Source organism: Rattus norvegicus, chromosome 2 (assembly GCF_021556685.1).
Source record: "Rattus norvegicus strain SHRSP/BbbUtx chromosome 2, alternate assembly SHRSP_T2T, whole genome shotgun sequence".
In the NCBI taxonomy this organism is placed as follows: domain Eukaryota; kingdom Metazoa; phylum Chordata; class Mammalia; order Rodentia; family Muridae; genus Rattus; species Rattus norvegicus.
Genome location: NC_141535.1, coordinates 121,570,507 through 121,591,058, shown reverse-complemented (window position 1 = coordinate 121,591,058; position 20,552 = coordinate 121,570,507). Strand labels below are relative to the sequence as shown.

At 36.4% G+C, this 20,552-nt stretch overlaps 1 protein-coding gene across 4 annotated transcripts in view; it reads right to left on the bottom strand.

The window, feature by feature from the left end:
• The window catches only part of Afg2a (AAA ATPase AFG2A), a 191,026-nt gene that overhangs the window by 151,525 nt on the left and 18,949 nt on the right, over nucleotides 1-20,552 (bottom strand). For all 4 annotated transcript variants that reach the window (XM_087626275.1, NM_001415082.1, XM_087626279.1 and 1 more), the window contains 2 exon segments: nucleotides 14,402-14,556; nucleotides 2,023-2,232 (listed from right to left, as the gene is read on the bottom strand). In XM_087626275.1, the coding sequence (XP_087482401.1) occupies nucleotides 2,023-2,232; nucleotides 14,402-14,556 (365 nt within the window).

Sequence of the window (20,552 nt, the reverse complement as noted above, 5' to 3'; positions counted from 1 at the left end):
AGCTATTATATTTCATAATCTGCTACCATACTTCTTTTTGATCAATGAGAAACTGTGTGTGTGTGTGTGTGTGTGTGTGTGTATGTGTGTGTGTGTGTGTGTGTGTGTGTGTACATGTCTAAAAAGTGGAAGTCAGCAACAACAAACATGAGTTAATTCTGTGAAGCCTTGATGTGTATTGTTTCTGTTGTGGTAATCCTTCTTGAATGTGCCCCCAAAGGGTTCCTGTGTTAGAAGCTTGGTCTCTAATGTGGCAAACCTTTAAGAGACAGAGTCTAGTAGGAAACCCTTAGATCAATGAAAGAATTACCCTCAGAATGAATGTTAGTTCTTGTTAGATTCTGAGTTCCTGGGGATGAGTTGTTACAAGAGGCAGCCCAACCACTAAATCACTCTGACTACCTCTTTGTAATGATCTTTCACCTACCTACCTATACTTTTGTCAAGACACTATGGACCGTAAGACCCTCAAGAGTTTTAGCCTCTAAAGCTATGTGGTAAATCACTCTAACAGCCTGCCTCAGGCATTTTGTTATAATAATAATCTTAAAAAAAATACGACCCTGCTTTAATCATGAAATATATAAATATATGATATATATAAAATATACACATGCCATAATTTTAATTAAAAATATTAAATACAAAGAAGTGAAGTAAATGTCCCAAGTCCCACAAATTAATGACAATGTGAGGTTCACAACTCATAAATGTTTCAGGTGACAGAGAACTGCTCCAAACTGTGAACTTAGGCAGGTTTTACTGAGGCAAACAAAAGGCCATAGCAGCTGAGTTGAATTACAAAATACCAACGCTGTAAATAAAAAGGTGGGGAACAGAACAAGCTGCAAAGATGACTTCTAAATCTTTCTAAATAAATAACTCCATAACCTAATTTGAAAATACTGCATTTTAAACATCAATTTGCATCTAACTATACAATTGAGATGGAAACAGTATGGTTTGTAAGTCTCACATTTACTAAGTTTTATTTTAAAAACGACATACCAATCTTTAAAATGTGTACTGTTAAAACCCCAGGAGGATTTTGTTCAGCAATTTAAAAATAACCTCGGCAACTTGATACTGGTATATTTTACCCACTAGACAGCATGCATTATACTGGTAAGTGTGATCAAGAAAAACTATATAATTATTACCTTATTTGAGCATATATTATTTTTAGCAACCATGGTAAAGATTTCTATTGTTCAAATTTTCAAAACAACAAATATCCAAAGAATATGTAAAAGTATTTGCACAACTGCATTACTGATCTGGGGAGAACTGAACCTGACGGAGCCCCTATGTCTTATTATTTCACAGTAACAAATTCAACTATGAGCTTGTGACCTCAGGCTCTTGCAGTATTGCTCTGTAATAATTTCCTGGACTTTTCCAGTCTTCCCAGGGGCTGCTTAAATGAGCCTGACACCTGTCTGGTAGTCTGGGCTATTACAATTCAAATCAAGTGTTTAAGGTCTAAGTGGTCTAGAGGAGGCAAATTAACCAAGTGTTGATTATGGCAAATATGAGGGAATATGCCCACAAAAAGTAAAATCTGCAAGGGATAGAATTACACATAGGCACTATGAAGAAAGCATTGTGAAAATCAACATCAGTACACACAGAAGTTCATTCTAGAGAAATACTTCCACGAGCAGGAAACAGCAAGTGTGAGCCAGATGTGCTGCAAGCACCTAGAAGCTCTAAAAAACGTGAGTGATTGGCACAAAAGGGAAGAAAACTGCTCTTGTCAAAAATACTTATTTCCCAATCATTCATTTGGGGAAGGGAGATGAAGAAAGACACATCTCTTCAGAATTTTGACTGTACCATATTAGCTCTACTTAAGCTGGGTATTTGCACCAACTTATTTCTTATCTTCTCTACTCATATTTTACCGTCATCTACTTCAAATAAAGAAATAAAAAGCAACTGTTCCTTATGGAACAGACACCATACAAGATATAAGGAAAGAAGCTAAAAGAGAGATTAACCATTGAAACTCCAACATCCTACCTTTATAGCTAGAAAGTTCAACCCACTTTCATTGGCCAAAGCCTTTGCTATCATTGTTTTTGAGCATCCAGGAGGCCCATACAAGAGAACTCCTTTAGGTGGCTGAATACCCATTCTGCTGAAAGACTTAGGATGTTTCAAGGGCCATTCCACAGCCTGTTTCAATTTCAGTTTGATATTTTCCAGTCCTCCAATATCTGACCAGGATACCTACAAAACAAATTTTTTTCCTTATCATTAATTGTAATTTGTCTTTGAAGGACAAATGAAGCATCTTTAAGTAAGTATGTATATTCACTAAATTAGGTGAGTAGGCTCTAAGTACAGAATGACTTCTTTATGATACTTACCTCAAGTAAGTTAATAACAGTACTCCTGCTCAAAGTAAAAATGGAACTTCAACAGAACACCTTGTTTGTTTATTTATTGGGAATTTTGCATGAGTGCTGTAGTTGTATTATTTCTCCCCTCCCTCTCTACCCTCTAGCTCCTCCCAGAAACCCTCAATACCTCTCAAAATCACTGCCTCTTATTCTTTACTTATCATCACAAACACACATACACAAATTTATACGTACAACTTGTTGAGTTCATTTGGTGGTAAATTCATACATGTTTAAGGCTGATCATTTAGGATTAGATAACCTATCAGGGGGATTATATCATAACAGTCTAATTCTCCATCTCTTAGCATTATTCTGCTCTCTCTTCCAAAATTGCCCTGTATCTTAGGTGATAGTTTTGTTGTTGTAACTGGGCACCCCATAATGAAATGCTATCGGCATTTTGGTAAGTTATGGATTTCTGTAAAGGTTTCCTTCTCCTGCAAAATGAAGATTCCTTGATGGGGGATTTGAGTTTTATTTACCTGTGGGTAAATATTCAGAATTTACATTGGTTTTGGAAAATGTTAGTAGGCTCTCTTCTGGTCTCACTAGTCATAGGTAGTAGGCTACATTTATAAATACCAGGTCTGAATTCCTTCCTAATCAATAGGTCTTAAATAGAATCAGATGGCTGTTGGTTATCCCTAGGATATGTGCACTTTTCTGAATACCTTGTTGTAAAATAAAACACTTCATAGGACAGAAAACTAAGAAAAATGGAACATAGGATTAATAAAATAGGAGCAATAGGAGACTAACCTGTTACAGAATAAGATCCTTAAAAATTCAAGAATTACAAGAGGTAAATTAGCAGCACTTAATAGTTACATACTGTATAAAAAAAACTAAAGAAAATTTAATTTCTGCTTGTTATATAATTACTACTAAACCTTTTAGATGTCTTTTTAAAGTTTGTCCCATTTGTGGAAAATTAGTTTGAGTTAGTAAGCAAGTATCCATGTTCTGAAGTAAAAAAACTGCCCAAAGTCACACAGACAAGTGACAGTGTGGGTTTCACATCTCATAAATGTTTCAGCTGGCAGAGAACTCCCCACAACTATTCATGAGGCAGGCTTTACTGAGGCAAAGGAAAGGAAAGCAGCTGTGTTACAGGTACTAAGAACTTGCAAGAGCTCAAAATGATACGGTGCAGGACTGCACTTCATACACCAGTACATTTCTGTAATTGTGTGGCCTGTTTTCTCTATATCCAGAATGGAGAAAGGAAATGTATAGTGGGATTGTAGTAGAATCATTATGTGTAGGGTAAACATAGAATGAAATAGTTTTTTGTCAGTGTATGTAGGGTAGACATGAGAATAAACAGTTGTTTCCTGAAAGTACACTGACCTTGAAGAAATCTCTATAGAGAACAGTGATTAGTGTTTTGTTTTATATGGAGTTGTTTTTCTTTTTTTTTTTTTTAAATTATTTATTTATTATGCATACAGTGTTCTGCCTGCATGCATGCCTGCAGGCCAGAAGAGGGCATCAGATCTCATTACAGATGGTTGTGAGCCACCACGTGGATGCTGGGAATTGAACTCAGATCCTCTGGAAGAGCAGTCAGTGCTCTTAACCACTGAGCCATCTCTCCAGCCCTGGAGTTGTTTTTCTAAAGGAGCTTTACAACCTTTGCATGACTGCGGTCATAAGAGTCCTGGCACACCTGGAATGTCTTGCATTATTGAGTACTGCAAACAGTGTACAATGAAGACTAAAGTTATGGACTTTTGTATGAGGAACTTTTTTTAATCCAAAAACAAAAACAAAAAACAAACAAAGATGATGATGACAACAACAAAACCAACTTTTGTGTAACAATCAATAAACATGCTTCTGTAAGGGTGTTCTAGGTTCAGTTCATCTAAACTATTCCTTCCTGCTGCCATACATTTGAGTGATCCTCTCTTCGATTGACCCACTTGACTCAGAACCCTGACACTGCACAAAATAAAACAATTTTTAATATTTTTTTAAAAAATTAACAAAGTGATTTTAAGGTATAGTTTTGTAAATCCTTGAGATCTTTGCCTTTGGAATATAGTTAAAGTATCTTCAAACCTGCTTCTCTTCTCACCTAAGAAATATCTCTGAAACAGAGCTGAGTGTTTGCAGGGGACTAGGAGGGAGGTATCACCATAAAGCCTGGCTATTCTGGAACTCACTATGTAGACCAAGCTAGGTTGGAGCCCATAGAGATCAGCCTCCCTCTGCCTATGCCTTGAGACTGCTGAAATTAAAGACATGTATCACCACCCCTGAACAAAATATTCTTTATAAATTTACATATAAATGCAATTTGGGGCAAAGGCTATTGAACTAGATAAAGTACAAAGAAAACAAGAGAGTAAGACGTAAGTACAAAGTTTGAAAAAGAAGGAACTGCGAGTGCATGTGCGTGCGTGTGCGTGTGTGTGTGTGCGTGTGTGTGTGTGCGTGTGTGTGTGTGTGTGTGTGTGTGTGTGTCCCTATGTCCCATAGAAAGGGCACTAAGTAAGTACACTAAAAGACAAAACAGAAAGAAGCTTCAAGAGCTCCCAAAAAGAAAATATTAATTCCAGCTGGAAGATAATTTGAAAGCCAACTCTTGGATAAGAGGTGAGATGTGAAAACAAAAAAGGGAAGGAGAGAGGACGGGAGGTACAGAGAGAAGAAAGAAGGAAGGAAGAACAGGACAGGGAAAGAGGAAAGGGCTCAGATGGAAGAAAACGGAAATGATGAAGTCACAGAGAACTCTAAAGCTAAATAAAGGAGACCAATAGGTTTCGAACATATTGATAAGTCTTTAGAAGCTTTTAATATAAACATAGCTGATCTGCACTTCAGGAAATCTACAAGATTTACTCATGAAACAAAGTGCAAGGGGATGGGGTTGGTAAAATAAAAAAGAAACTTGAAATGTGTAAATATTTTGGGTTTTTGATATATAAAACTAGCTTTCCATTTCCTCACTTTTAGTGCTACCAAAATAAGAAGTTTATCTGCTGTATCATTAAGCTCAGAGAGGCGGGTGATCTGACTCCTAGCCTTCCTACAGTATGCCACACTCTGCTGATCTGTATACCATATTTCAACAAAACAAAGCAATGTTTCCCATGTTTGGGCAGTATTTGCTGAGATCAGTAAAAGCTCCAATAAAGGCAAAGACATAGCTGTCGGAGCCTGGTTATACCTGTGCCTTATGCTTTCTGATTTGAAATATAATGGGCTACATAAGCTCATATATCTGAATGCTTAGTCACCAAGGGAGTGGCACTATTTGAAAAGGATTAGAAGTTGTGGTTATGTTGGGAGTAGGTGTGGCCTTGTTGGAAGAAGTATATCATGGAAAGCCCATGCTGGGTCCAGTCTCTCTTCCTGCTGCCTATGGATCTGGAGGTACAGCCATGCTCTCCCTATGAAAATGAACTAACTCTGAAGTGCAAGCAAGCCCACAATTAAATGTTTTCTTTTTTATGAGTTGCTTAGTCAACATGACTAAGACACCATGGGAAACTCATTAAACAATATTCAATGAACTTATTTTGCCTCCTCCCACCCAGTTAGCTGATTTCTGATTTTATGAATTACAAATACCTTGATATTAGTGTACCTGAGCCTATAACCTTGAACCATCAACCAATGACAGGCAGAATCATACTTATTGTTTACCAGAGGCAACAGTGATTAGTATAAAATAGTGTGCATTTGGCAGAAGTACAACAGAGCTATTACACCCTGATGTGCAATTCCTACTTGGACATTCCAATTTCTTTGATTTGTTCTTTACAATTTGTATTCTGAAAACATTCAAATAAAATAATTCAAACAAAAGATGATCAAGTACACACAAAGATCTATACTCTGAACAATTAACCAGCTTTAGTAATTCCCACATATGCTTTACCTTTCTCTAAGAATATGAATATTGGCATAATCAATTTTTGAACTTTCTAATTTTTTTAAACAGTAAGCTGGAAAGATGTCACTTTTTAATAGCCTTATCTTCCATAAAAATTTTCTGGGTAAATTTTTAAAAATGGTAGTAAAAAATGAAAAAGGGATCACAAAGTACAGAGGATTTAAGAACTTAATTCAGTTAATCTGATAACAAGGCACCAAAAGCTATCTCATCAGAGTGCTCTTCAATTTAATGCTTTGCCAGTGAAATACATGTATATGTGCATGTATCTTCTCACATGAATACTCTTGACAGGGAGAAAATCCTATGGAGTATGGCATGCAGCACTGCAGATATGGAAGTCAGAGAAGCAACTTCTTTAACATGCAAGAACGAAAATGATAGCGTATTCTGAAATCCTGTGAGCCATTCACTTTTGGCTCTGCAGTTATATATATACAGCAAGAACACACTATATGAGCATATTCTAGGAGCACAAGCATATTCTTTAAAGCACATGGTATATTAAGTATCCTAGCAGATGGCAGAACACAAACTTATGCCAATTTAGCACATAAACAGTTAAAAAAATTTTAAAGGAGAATAGAAAAGAGCATGCCTTGAAATAAATGAGCTTAAAAAATTTCAATTCTATTCCCCCAAATGAATAGGGAGGATGTTTCCGTCTGTCGATAAAGTGTCTCTCAAAATACAACTCAATAATCTATAGGAAAATTTTGTATTCAATATATTCTCTAAATTTTTGCTTTTCAGAAAGACTTTTGACAATGTGTCACTCCAACTTCTAGGTCCCTAACAATACTTAGTGACTCCCCCTTATAAAAGGCCAATACAACCTGTGGTATAAACAGGAACAAGGATCAGTATGTATACGAGTCAAAACCTGTTTTGGATGTAAAAGGAAACCTGTCTGCCCTTTAAATGAATTTTAAGGAAAATCCCATTATTCATTTGATGCCTAGTCATAATTGGGTATGCATATGATTAATTCAGATTATCATGGGAAATGATACAGTGAACAGAGATCTATAACCCAAACCTATCAGTAAAAATATAAAACTACCCTCATCCTACCCCTAATAATTACTACAACTATGATGCCTTAATATTCTTCCCAACTTGTATTATGATTGAAACAAGTGAAAGAAATGCAGTCACTTTTTAAGAATTATCTTTTATATGTCCTAGGAGCCACAAAGGTACAATATCCTCATAAATCTATACTCTGCAAAACAAAAGCTGAAAAGTAACCTCAAAGATATACAGTCTTAGTCTAAGTAAATACTTGTTTTAACTCTAGTAATAACCACCTTAAAACTTATCATTGAAAACTGCATATATAAGATTTACTTAAAGATATCAGAATGTTAAAAAATATAATAATGTCCACTTTCTTGACTGACTATGAAGATAGTTTACATAAGAATAGTCAAATTATGAAAGAATATAAATTAAATTATCTGTATTCCTGTCTTAAAAGTAGTCACTGCCAGCACTGGGGTTGAATACACATTCACAATTCCGTCTTTTGTTTCTTTTTAAAAAGTTTCATGTCTTTTAAGCATATCATTTTCTAAAATTCAGAATGGTGAAAAATAAGTTCAAATCTGATCATTACTCACTGTGATTTTGCATCATTTATTCTATCTCTTTAAATGTCTAATTTATAAAATAAAAATAATGCCTCATTCATTATGAGACTTAAGGATATTACATTTAATTACATTTGCTGGAATACAGGATTTACTAAGTGTCCCATATTTAGACATCTGAGAGACAATCACCATTATGTTCTAAAGAAGCAGTGGCAAAAAATAAAAACCTGACTACATTTGTAATTTCACAAGTAATCCTTAACTGTAATAATTATTCATCACTCTTAGGGCTTCTTAGTGTTGTTTCTTTGTTATAATCACTACAATCCTTAAACTAAAGGCAAGCCAATGTCATCTTTTGACTTTAGCACTTGAATATTATAGCCCTTTCTATGTGCTAAAAAAAACATAAAAATAATTTTAATATAAGTCTTTACAACTTGCTTTTGCAGGGAGAAAATGTCTTAAAGCACAGAAGGGCGTTGTGGAAAGAGAGTGTACAAGAAGGATTGACACCAGCATGAGATCCTAAAATGCTGCAACTGGCTGACTACCACCTTGACTTCAGACAGTATTAGCTTTAAATAGTTCATCTTTCAACGAATAGCACTATGTTAAGTATCTAGGACTGTCTTAGTAAGTTAGAGTCACCTTACTTAGCAGAAAGCTTTAACAAACCTAACTGGCTGACTACCACCTTGACTTCAGACAGTATTAGCTTTAAATAGTTCATCTTTCAACGAATAGCACTATGTTAAGTATCTAGGACTGTCTTAGTAAGTTAGAGTCACCTTACTTAGCAGAAAGCTTTAACAAACCTAACTGGATACTCTACGGCTGGGTCCTTTCTTTTCTGTCTCTGTTCTGCTTAAAGTGGCTTAAAAAAATTTTTTTTAATGTTAATACAGTTAGAAGAAACAGCTGCTGTCAGATAAGCAGATAAGTGAAAGAAATTCCACAAGAAAAACGATGTCTTTCAAGACTTCCTAGACAAGCACTCCAATAGAATATTTTAATTACACATCCACACAAGCCCAAGAACTCAATACATAAATTTCAAAAACTACTTTAAAAGGCTAGTTTCGAAAGGAATGAAAACCTACAAAGGGGCTTCAGATCCTGGGGCAGTTACTGAGAAAATAGTGTCAACTCCAAAAGGATTGCTGACCTTTAATCAGAAGCCAAGTTTTATACTGTCAGGAACAAAAGTACTCTTAAAGGTGGTATTTTACAGAAAATATTGTAACAAAAAGTACTTCACGCTTTGTTATTTTGTGCTAATAAGTGCTAGCATAAGTTTAAGAGACAGACAGTGGTTTACTACCTGTTCCAAAGTTCTTACTGGGCCAACAATAACTCTGTAACATTAAAATACACACACTTGTCAAAAAAACAAAAAACAAGAAAAACAAACAAACAAAAACCCTTCTAAGATCTCGGGGGAAAAAAAACACAGAATCTCCAGATGCTTCTTTAAAAGGGATCAGAAAATATGCTTAGATATTAATGGAAAAGGTAAAAATAAATAAACAAACACCACACCACACCACACAACCACATGCAGAGTTTTCTAGGCCATAAAGATGGCTGTCAATGAAACTTCCCTAAAAACAAGCCTGAGTTTTAGTTCCACTGTAATGCCAGAATTATGTAGGTCTCTCTCCTACTCATTAAAACACATGCAAAACAAAAAACAACAAACAAAAAACCCACTGTCTTTTAGCCAGTCATTAAAAATTCCTAAGTACATATACAAATGAAATATATGCCCACAACTATACTTCAACATTTGTACAATGTAAGGGATATCAGGTACTGAAAATGAAGTTTTCCAGTTATAAATCTAAAAGAAACTATTTAATTTTAACACAGTAATCAGGATTGCAAGCAACAGTAACAATCTTTCCACTTGCGTTTGTATTGTTTCTCCTTTCTCCTAAAAAGTAAGGTATAAAGAACAAAATGATGGTGTTAAACTCTGAAATATTTCATAAGATTGAAATTACATTTTTATTTTTGGCAGTGTTTATTTCCTGGTTAAAATTAATCGATTTCCCAAATGTGCTTTCCTGTTCAATTTTATTACTTATAACTATAAAAATGTAGGGGACAAGCTTCCAGGAAGACTAGGATCTTCGGAGCAACCCAAGACACTTTTATGTCTAGACAACAAGAAACAAAACAAATAAAATGAAAATAAAAAGGTCTATCAAAATCAACATGGAATTAACAGAGTTTCTACAAGTTGTATCATCTAACCCAAGAAAAGCAAACCTTACTTAGTTTCATCGTATCATAAAAACCTTCAATTCTTGGAGTCTGTTAAAAAGAAAGAAAAAGAAAGAAAATAGAATGTTCATGGTATTTAAAAAGTAAAAACTCAAAATTCTTCACAGTTATCCTAAGGGTAATGAAGACTGAAACATAATTACAGTCAATTAACTCCTTTCACTTGAACTTTACAACAGCAAAGAGCTTACTCAATGGGTTCATCTGATGAAATTCATCTGACAAGGCACATCCAGAAGTAGGCTCATCTGAAAAGGTGCCAGAAAACACACAGACACACAGACACACACAGACACACAGACACACACACACAGACACACAGACACACACACACACACACACACACACAGAGCAATACATCTTAAATATCTAATTAGTGAAGCTGACTTCTAGTGGTTTATACAAGTAGTGTTTTACCCATAAAAAGAATTCAAGCAATGTTTACTTCAGAAGTGACATTAACTTGATGGGCATCTCTCTCATGTTGATGTGGGCTTATTTTAGGTGCTGGAATTTTACAATTAAGCTAGAGGCACTGATGTACTAGGCTTATGACCACAGCCACTACTTCAAACAGATCTCATAGACTAAGGCTGGCCTTACTCTAACTACCTCAGCACTAGTCTTCAGGGATCAGGCTCCAGGCCTATCATCTCACCATCAATCATAAGTTCTGCAGACTGAGGCCAAAACTCATAGAACAAGATGTCTATGCTATGTCATTTGCTGATTCAGGAACCTGGCCAGACCATGTGAGGCTTAAGCAGCAATTGGCATGTAGAACCTGTAATCTCCTAAGACATTTCTTGAAGAAGCAACAGTGACTAGCAACAATCCATAGACCGAGAGAGGTTAGGTATAGAAGAAGGGTCTAGGGTGAAGATGTGGATTCCCAAAAGCAATAGAATTGATTTTATAAGCAGACTGGGGACAAGTGGGAAGAAAACAGGAAGATCAGGTGAGGAGGGAAAAGGTAAATACTGTAAAGAAAAAGAATGTGGACGGAGACAGCTAGAATTGAAGGGCATTTTGAGGGATGATAATGGAAACCTAGTACAGTAGAAACTTCCTAAAAATATATGAAGGTGATCTTAGTGAGGCGTTGTAATTAATGGGGGATGCAGAGTCTCAATATGGCCACCTCTTGTTACCAAACAAGGCTTCCTTCCAGTATTGGGACTGGGTTGCATTCAGTTGAATTGTTGGCCAAGTGCGGGTCAAATGAAAATCCTCCTAACAACCAAGGCTGTTGTTAAGACAACAGGTTGCTCTCTGCAAACTGACAGCAGGGCACCACTGCTGAGGACAACAGCCATGAAGTTCACTAAACATGGAGAAGTCCAGTTGGTACCTACAAGGAGCCTTCACCTGTATGTTCTAATGTCTTTGGTTTGGAAAGGTTACCAAAAAGGAAATGTAAATACCAAACCACCCACAAAACTTTTGACCTACAATCTGTCCTGCCTGCAAAATATGCTAGGACAATGGTGTCACAGAACTTGTGGGAGTAGCCAACCAATATCTGACTTAAGGACCACTCATTAACATGGAGTCCATACCCAACACTGCCTAAGTGACCAAGAACCAGAAACTAGATATCCCAGAAAGCTAGAGTAAAACCAAATACCACTGATGATGATGATGATGACGATGACAATGATGATGATGGAGGAGGAGGAGGAAGAGGAAGAGGAGAAGAAAGTATTAATAAAATGATTCCTAATATTCTACTATATTCATAGATTAGTGTCTTTCAATGTGTTATTCAGTCACCATCAGGAAAGCTTCATCCAGAAACAGATGAGAAGATGCGGAGACTCAAAGCCAGATATTACACACAGAGAGAGAACCTAAATGGGATGTCTCCATCAAATCCCTTCCCCCACAGCTCAAGGAACCCCATGGAGTGTAAGGGAGTGAGAGGATGGAAGACAACAGGAGAACAAGGCCATCTGAATCAACTGAGCATAGCTCATACGACCTCAGAGACAGAAGCAGCAAGAACAAGGCCTGCACAGGTTCAACAGGTCCTCTGCATATATATTATAGCTTTTAGCTTAGTATTTTTATGGAACTCCTGAATGTGAGAACGAGTGGATTTCTGATTCATGTACCTGCTCTTAGGACTCTTTTCCTTTTGTTGGGTTGCCTTGTCCAACTTTGATATGGTAGGTTTTGCTTTATTCTATTTTATTATGTTTGGTTGATCTTTTCTAATGATAGACTAAAAAAGGAGGGAAGAGAATGGGAGGGGAGGAGAAGTAGGGAGGACTGACAGGAATAGAGGGAGGGGAAAATATAATCAAGATACATTGTAAGAGAATAGAATCTATTTTCAATAAAAAGAAAAATATTGAAAGAAATTCTAAAACTGAAGGGCACCATGACTAAAATAAAAATTCAAAATACAAATGTCAATAGCCCCTCAACCAGGTGAAAGAACAGCATAGTAGGTCTTTTGAAATTACCTAACATGGTGAGAAAAAGCAGTGAAAAAAGCCTACAGGATTCATGGAATACCACCAAGCAAATGAACATAAAGGTATGCATAAAAACGTTCTAGAAGGGGTAAAGAGTGGGTGAGAGCTGAGCTAGTGCTTAAAGAGATAATGGTTTCCCAACTACGCACAGGCAAGTAGGCAAACAGACTGAGGAAATCCCTGACGACTTGAAATACAATAAAATGAAAGTTTATCTAATCACTCACATACATCAACAAGTTTCCAAATGTCAAGGGATACTGAAGCAGCAAGAGAAAAGCCTATCATCTTGCATACTGCTCATCCCTAATGAGGACCAATAATGAAAACCCTAATGAAAACCAATAATATTTGTTACCAACAAACCTGAGGCAAGGCACTGGGAAGCTGGCTATGTAAAACAGGTATTTTTAATACAAGCACGAGGACCTGAGTTTGGAACTACAGGACCCACATAAAAAGTCAGACATACCAATGCACATCTGTAATCCAAGTGCTGGGGAGGCAGAGACAGACCCCGGGAACTTATTAGCCAGCCAAGCTGAATGGATGAGCTCCAGGTTCGTAAAGACATTTTCTCAAAAATAAAGTGGAAATCAACTAAGGAGGGTATCAACATTGACATCCCAATCTCCATACACACCCATGTATGCACACTTACATACAAGTATGTGCACTTGCACACACACACACACACACACACACCTCCCCTCCGCACCACCCCAAATGCATGCGCGCGCACGCGCGCGCGCGCACACACACACACACACACACACACACACACACACACACACATACACACACCTCCCCTCCACACAACCCCGAAGTCCTTTAAAGGCAGAAGAAGAAGGAACCATGGCCATCCTCACTATACAGTAACCAACTAACCTGGACTCTTATGAAACCCTGTCTCAAAAGAAAAACAAATAATTGAAATTCTATCAAAGTATGAACAAAAAAAGTATTTCTTTTATCAAATCTATGCCTGGGTATTTTGATTTAAGAGCATAAAGATGACTTAACCACTGAAATAAAAAAAGAACAAACTGATACATATAAGCTTTGGATCCGTGATTCTCAACATTCCTAATACTGTGACTCTAATAAAGTTCTTCATGTTTTGGTGACCACTGACCATAAAACTATTTTTGTTGCTACTTCATTACTGTAATTTTGCTACTGTTATGAACTGTAATGTAACTATCTGACATGTGACCCCCCACTCCAAAGGGGGAAAATTCACTGATTTAGATGAATTTCCAGGGAATTATGTTAAGTAAAAAAGCTAATTCTAAAAGGTTATAGGTATACAGTATTATTTCATTTATATTATTTTTTTAAATAATAAAAGTTTAAAAATGAGAACTGAGTTATGCATTATTATAAAAACGTGGTGTGAGAGAACTCTTGAGGTGATTTGAATGTGGTGATAAGCACAAGTCTTTACAAAGTCCAAATGAAAGTGAAGTAGTCCGAGTCAGAGTAACAGACCTGAGCAGTATGCATGCCCCATCTAGTTCTACAAGATGCTGTCACAAGAGAAAAACCAGGTAGAGGACATATGAAAGGACTTCTCTGAGTTACCAGAGAACTTCAGCTTTAAATCTCTCAAAAGAATGTAGTAGTTAAAAAAGCTTAATCTAGTAAATCAGTCATCTTGGAGTCTCAGTTTCCTTAAGAATATTATTCAAATAGTAAGGCTGGCAGAGAACATAAATTACTCACATTTGGGACATCAATTGCTACCTCTCTCATAGCACTAGGCCTGATATCATTCATCCCCTGTAAGAAATCATTTAGGGTAATCTTCACCATGCCAGCCACCTTGCTATCAGGGAGATTAGGCTGTTTCCTCAGGACTCTTCGCAAGGCATACAGACCTACAAAGAGGAAGATAAAACAAAACTTATCACTTGTTCCATGAATATCAACTAGATAACAACAGTACTAACCTCAAACTCTGTGGGTATTACAGCATTTACAGTATGTACTTAAAGTATGTATGGCACGAAGGGTGAGATTAAGGGTAAAGGAGACACAGAGAATTAAAGCAAACTCAAGGTCTTAAGTTAGGCAGTGGAAACATGACAAACTGAAATTATATATGAGAGGATAGGTATTTTGCAAACATAAAATAACATTTAGGGTATAATTAAAACAAGTACAATAGCAACAAGCCTTCTGTCACCACTCCTTTTCTGAGTACACTAAAACCAAGCTACAAGTCTAAGGAGACTGGGGAAAGATCTGAAAGGAATTATACAGTTGGTACTTGGAAATGTGATTCTCGAATACAACACAGAAAACGACTTGAAACTTCGGCAACACATAAGTTCTGTATTATGTGGTACTTTTATGAGGGTACTAAGAGAGACTGGAGATGGAAGAATGAAGACAGAAGGCTCACTCAAGAAAGTTTACAATTTGGAGAGCTGGAAGGAACTGGTTTTGTTTCTTTTTATTTTTCTTAAAATATTGAAGTAAAGGAATAGAGTAATATCACAGAAATAATCCACTAAAAAATAATCAAAAGAATAAAATTTAGAGATGTAAAAAAACTTAAAAGATGGCTCTAACCAGAATCATCAAATATGCTAAGTGCTTTGCTTTGGTATTTGCTTACAGTTCAAATACCGACAAGACTGATTATCCAACTACCTCTTTCAAATGCCAGGTGTGAAGTTTCAAATACATAAAACTATAACAGAGTTCAGAGTTCTGATTCTTATCTGTGGACAGTAACTCTATATAAGGTCTTATAATTGAATGTGGACAAATAATCTGGACAAAATAGTTAAATTTCCAAACATGCAACAGTTAATTCAAAATGTAATGCAAAATGAATCTTTGCAGTGTTTCTATGTGCATAGCACAACACTATAGCCTTAGTTCTGAGCACAAAACGGAAACATTTTACACTGCCTAAGTTTAAACCCCAGCACACATGTAAAGAGGTGTGTTATAGCATGTCCCTGCAATTCCAGCACTGGACCACAAAGATCTCAGTGTCCTGCCAGTCAGTCAACCTAGAAAATCAGCAAACTCCAGGTTTTGCTGAAAGCCTGTCTCAAACAGTATGGTGAAAAGAGAGAGAAGACAACCAATGTCTATCTCTGGCCTTCACATGTATTTTAAATTTCCTAGCATCTAATATAATAAGTCATAGATATCATAGAGAGAAAACTTAACAATATTATACATGGAAAATAAAGGAATTTAGGTACAACTGAAATGCTCCTGGGTTTGATCCCCAGCCAGAGGGGGTGGGGGGGAGACTTTTTGAAACATTTTATGGGGTTATATAAAGTTAGCAAACTGATAAACACAGAATCCAGAACAGACTCAGTCTTAGTGCAAGACAAAACATTTCAGTGAATTGTGCTGGTCAGTGGAATATCCAAATGGAAGTGAATGAATTACAGGTAGTGATGTGAAAGCAGAGAATAAGCTATCCAGAAGTCCACATCAGACAAAATAGTCATGACACTTGACCCAGCTATATTCCAAAGTGCTGGGGTTGAACCCAGATCTTCATTCACATTAGACAAGCACTCTATCATTGAGCTATACTCAATGAACACTATTTCTTATATAAGACACAAATGATAAACTGAATGTACTATATTAATATATATAATAAATATCTAATTATCAATTTCTGACCCTCTAAAGACACCATGAAGAGCAAATACTTAAGTCATAAAATAGACATCACTGCACTATAGAAAAATAAAATACACATCTAACAAAGCCTCACATCAAGCTATATATTAAGAGTTCCTACAAATCAATAATATGTAAAGCAACACTAAAAAATCTGAAAATCTGAAAAGATACAGTATGAAGGAAAATATATAGACTGTAAACTATCATTATTATTCTTAACATTTTTATAATGGAACACAGCAATGAAAATGAATAGCAACCCAGAGTAAAATACTAGCATCTTGAATCATACTATAGGTAAAAGAGGATAGCACCAAATAGGAAAACCTCATCTATAATGTTAAAAGCCAACAGTGATCATCACTTGAGTTGATAAGAGGATATGAGTCAGACAAAGTAGTCCAATTACTACTCTTTCTCCATCCTGCTCGAAGCACTGCTAAACTCACTCTAGAAAATTCATTACTCTATGTTACAGTTTATGAATTTTCATGTCTATATGCATTATGTTCTTTAAGTAAGTACAAATGAGGTGAATGGGAGGGGCACTATGAAATAACACCAAAGTGATACTTTAAGAAGCTATAAACTTAAGTGAAAAAATGAAAATCAAAATATTTAAAGCCAGGATGACTTAGAAAAAAATTTATTTTGAAAAGTTGTCTACACAGAAACTTTAATCGCTGTAGGGCATTGTATAAAGCAAGTTAATAAAATATACTAGTAAGCATAGTGTGGCGTAATATGAATAAAATATACTAATAAACATAATAAAGGGTTTTATGACTGTGATGTTTTGTATATGCTCAGCCCAGGGAGTGACAAAATTAGAAAGTATGGCCCTGTTGGAGTAGGTGTGTCACTGTGGGTGTGGGCTTTAAGACCCTCACCCTAGCTGCCTGGAAGTCAGTATTCTGCTAGCAGCCTTCAGATGAAGATGTAGAACTCCCAGCTCCTACTGCACTGTGCCTGCCTGGATGCTGCCATGTTCCTGCCTTAAGGATAATGGACTGAACCTCTGAACTTGTAAGCCAGCAACAGTTAAATGTCCTTTATAAGACTTGCCTTGGTCATGGTGTCTGTTCACAGCAGTGAAACACTAAGACAAATACCAAGCCCTTAAAAAATTTCAAATTTCTAGAACATACTAGATGTGAGATGAGTAAAAGAGAAAAACCCCACAATCTGAAGAAAGGGCGGAGAAGAGCTATTATTTTGAAAGTTTTTTTTAATCAATAATTTTCAAAAGGATAGTAATCAATACTATTGTTCTATATCTATTCTGCAATCTGAGCTTAATTCCCAGGGCTCACATGGCTGAAGGGGAAAATGGACTCCTTTGTGTTGTCCTCTAATTTCTACAAAAGTGCTGTAAGATATACATACATGCAGACACACATTAAGTAACTAATTTTTTAAAAGTAATTATTATTATATCATGAAGCCATTTAGAAGATAATACTCATGGACCACAGGCAATCTTCAATACTGAGTACTCATTCATTTTAAAATTCACTGGGATACTCTTAAACATAATTTATTCAATAATACATTGAGTCTTTGTGTGTTTGGATATCAAGGTAGATTTGTCTCTTTCAGCACAGTATTAACAGTACATAAAAGACATACATAACAGGTTAATTACTATGACATTATAAGACTGCTATCCCCATTTAGCTACTGAAGAAAAAAAATTTATAGATATTATTTATTTCAGGAGGCAGAATGGACTGCCCTACCTCTCTTAACTGACAAAGTATTAAACTCCCATTTTAACCCCAGAGTTCCATAAGTTTTCTTCTAGTAAACCATGTGTACTGGTTTAAATAGGAATGGCCCCATAACTTGGCCTATAAAGGAGTGGCACTACTAGGAAATGTGGCCTTGTTGGAATAGGTGTAGGCTTGTTGAAGGAAGTATATTACTATGGAATTAGGCTTTGAGGTTTCATATACTCAATAGAGCATAATAGAGGCAGTCTCCTGCTGCCTGTGAATTGAGATTTATATAGAACTCTCAGCTCCTTTTGCCTGAAGGCCATCATGAGTCTCTCTCCTTGGTTAGAATTTCTAGAGAGTAAAAATCATAAAACCCCCCTCAGTACAACTGAGTATAGAATAAAGTTAAGAAATATGTTAAACGACTAAAGACTGAATACCTGCCTGGCATCATGGGTAAGTCCACAGATCAACACAGTAATCCAGACTCTTAAGTTACCATGAATAGACAAATAAGGAAGCAAAGTTATCCACTGATACATCTGTTTCTTAGTCCATAGGAATTTATTTCTGCATCAAGTTCCATCACTCCCTGTGAAGCTAAAAGTGGCACAGAAAGAAGACAGAAAAGGACCTATCCTTATGCTGTAAGACACTAAAGAATGATTCTCTTTACCTAGTGAACTACACAGCCTACCACCTTCCCCACCCAGCAGTCTTCCCATCTGAAAATTATGGTAATTGTTACAAAGTGAAAGAATTACTTTTTCCATCAAAAGTAAGATAATAAAGCATTCTAATGTTTCTCCTCTGAATTTATCTTCCTTGTCTTCCCCTACGTATATGGAACAGATAAAAGAATAAAACAAGAGCTAAAAAAATGGCTCAGCATTTAAGAGCATCTGCTACAAAGGACCTGAATTCTGCTCCCAGCACCCCATCAGTGGCTCACAACTACCTGTTAAGTCCAGCCCTAAAGGACCCCATTTAACAAACACATAAACACAAAATTTAAATATAATGTTTAAAGTGATGAAAGGAATAAAAGAGTCTTGAAAGCTAAAAATTATACAAATACAAATTAGTGATTTAGGCACAAAAGTTGACTGTCATTAAAGCTCTAAATAATGGTATTTCTCATTTAGAAACAAATTTCTTCCATCACAAGAATTAAACCTTTTTGAAAGCATATTATGAAAATATAAGATGACTGTTAACATCTAGTACGTTGGGGTCCCAAGGATAGAGCCACATTAAGCAGGTAAGAGCATATACTGCCAAGTCAACCAATGCACAGTTTATTCAAAGTTTCAGCTTCTTTTAAAGGCAAAGCAGAATAAAGATTTCCCAGTTTCTAGTACTCATCAGGTGCTGTTTCCCTAGCAACAGCTTATCTTGGTTCAGAGTGACCCAAGCCTCCTTGCAGACTGAGGAATCTGTCAGCAGTCCAGCTCTTAGAGGTAAAACAAAGTTACTTTCTTATGAGAAAAGGATCATGAAGGCCATTTCCTCAGGCATGCAGCTTGCTTGGCAAACATCAGGATTCTCTGAAGAGAAACTATGCTTACTATTTGCCCCAGTATGCTGGGATTCTCAGATATCCTTCAGTCACTTTGCAGTTAGCAGGCTGGGAGCAATCTCTTCATGCCATTTCTCTACAAATGACAAACTGCAATCAACATAATGTCACCGTAGAGGCATAGAGAACCCAGCATATGAAAGGGAATGAAAACATACCATCAGAGACTTGGCAATACACTTAAGAATGCAGACATGCCTCATCTTCAGAACTTTAAGAAAATGAAATCCTTCAGGAAAATGGACTTCTGCAGACTTTTTGAACAACAAATTTATTGAATCAACTATTTCAACAGCTTATAAAAGCTTCCCTCATTTAAGGATACTTTCCATAGCTAAGTACACTTTGAAATACTACACAGAAGAGCTTCAGAAGTAAAGTACAGAGGCTGCAAAGATGGCTCAGTAGGGTAGAACCAAGGGTGTGCCAAGTATGAGGCCTTTTAGCTGGATCCCTAAACCCCATGCACAGTTGGATGCAGTAGCACACATTTGTAATCTCAGCGCTTACAGCAGCACGAGAGGCAGAGAAAGAATAACCTCCAGAAACTCAAGGGCTACCTAGCCTCCTGTGTACTCTTGTGACCAAAAGGAGATTCTATCTCAAGTAAGATAAATAACAAGGACCAGACACCTGAAGTCATCCTCTGACCTTTACACATGCTCTGTAGTACAAGTGTATACACACACACAACATCATGATATTCTTCAGCAGGCGAAAGATGAGTTAACAGCCCTTACCCACTCATTGTTGAGTTTTGCTATGTAACAACACTGTCAACACTGACACCTGCATATCTGGTTATACGTGTATGGACACATGTGCTGAGGAAAAATCTTAGAATATGTCACATTAGAAGTGGTGAACTTGAAAAGATAGAAATAAAGAGTCGTTTTCCTTTTTCATAGTTCTC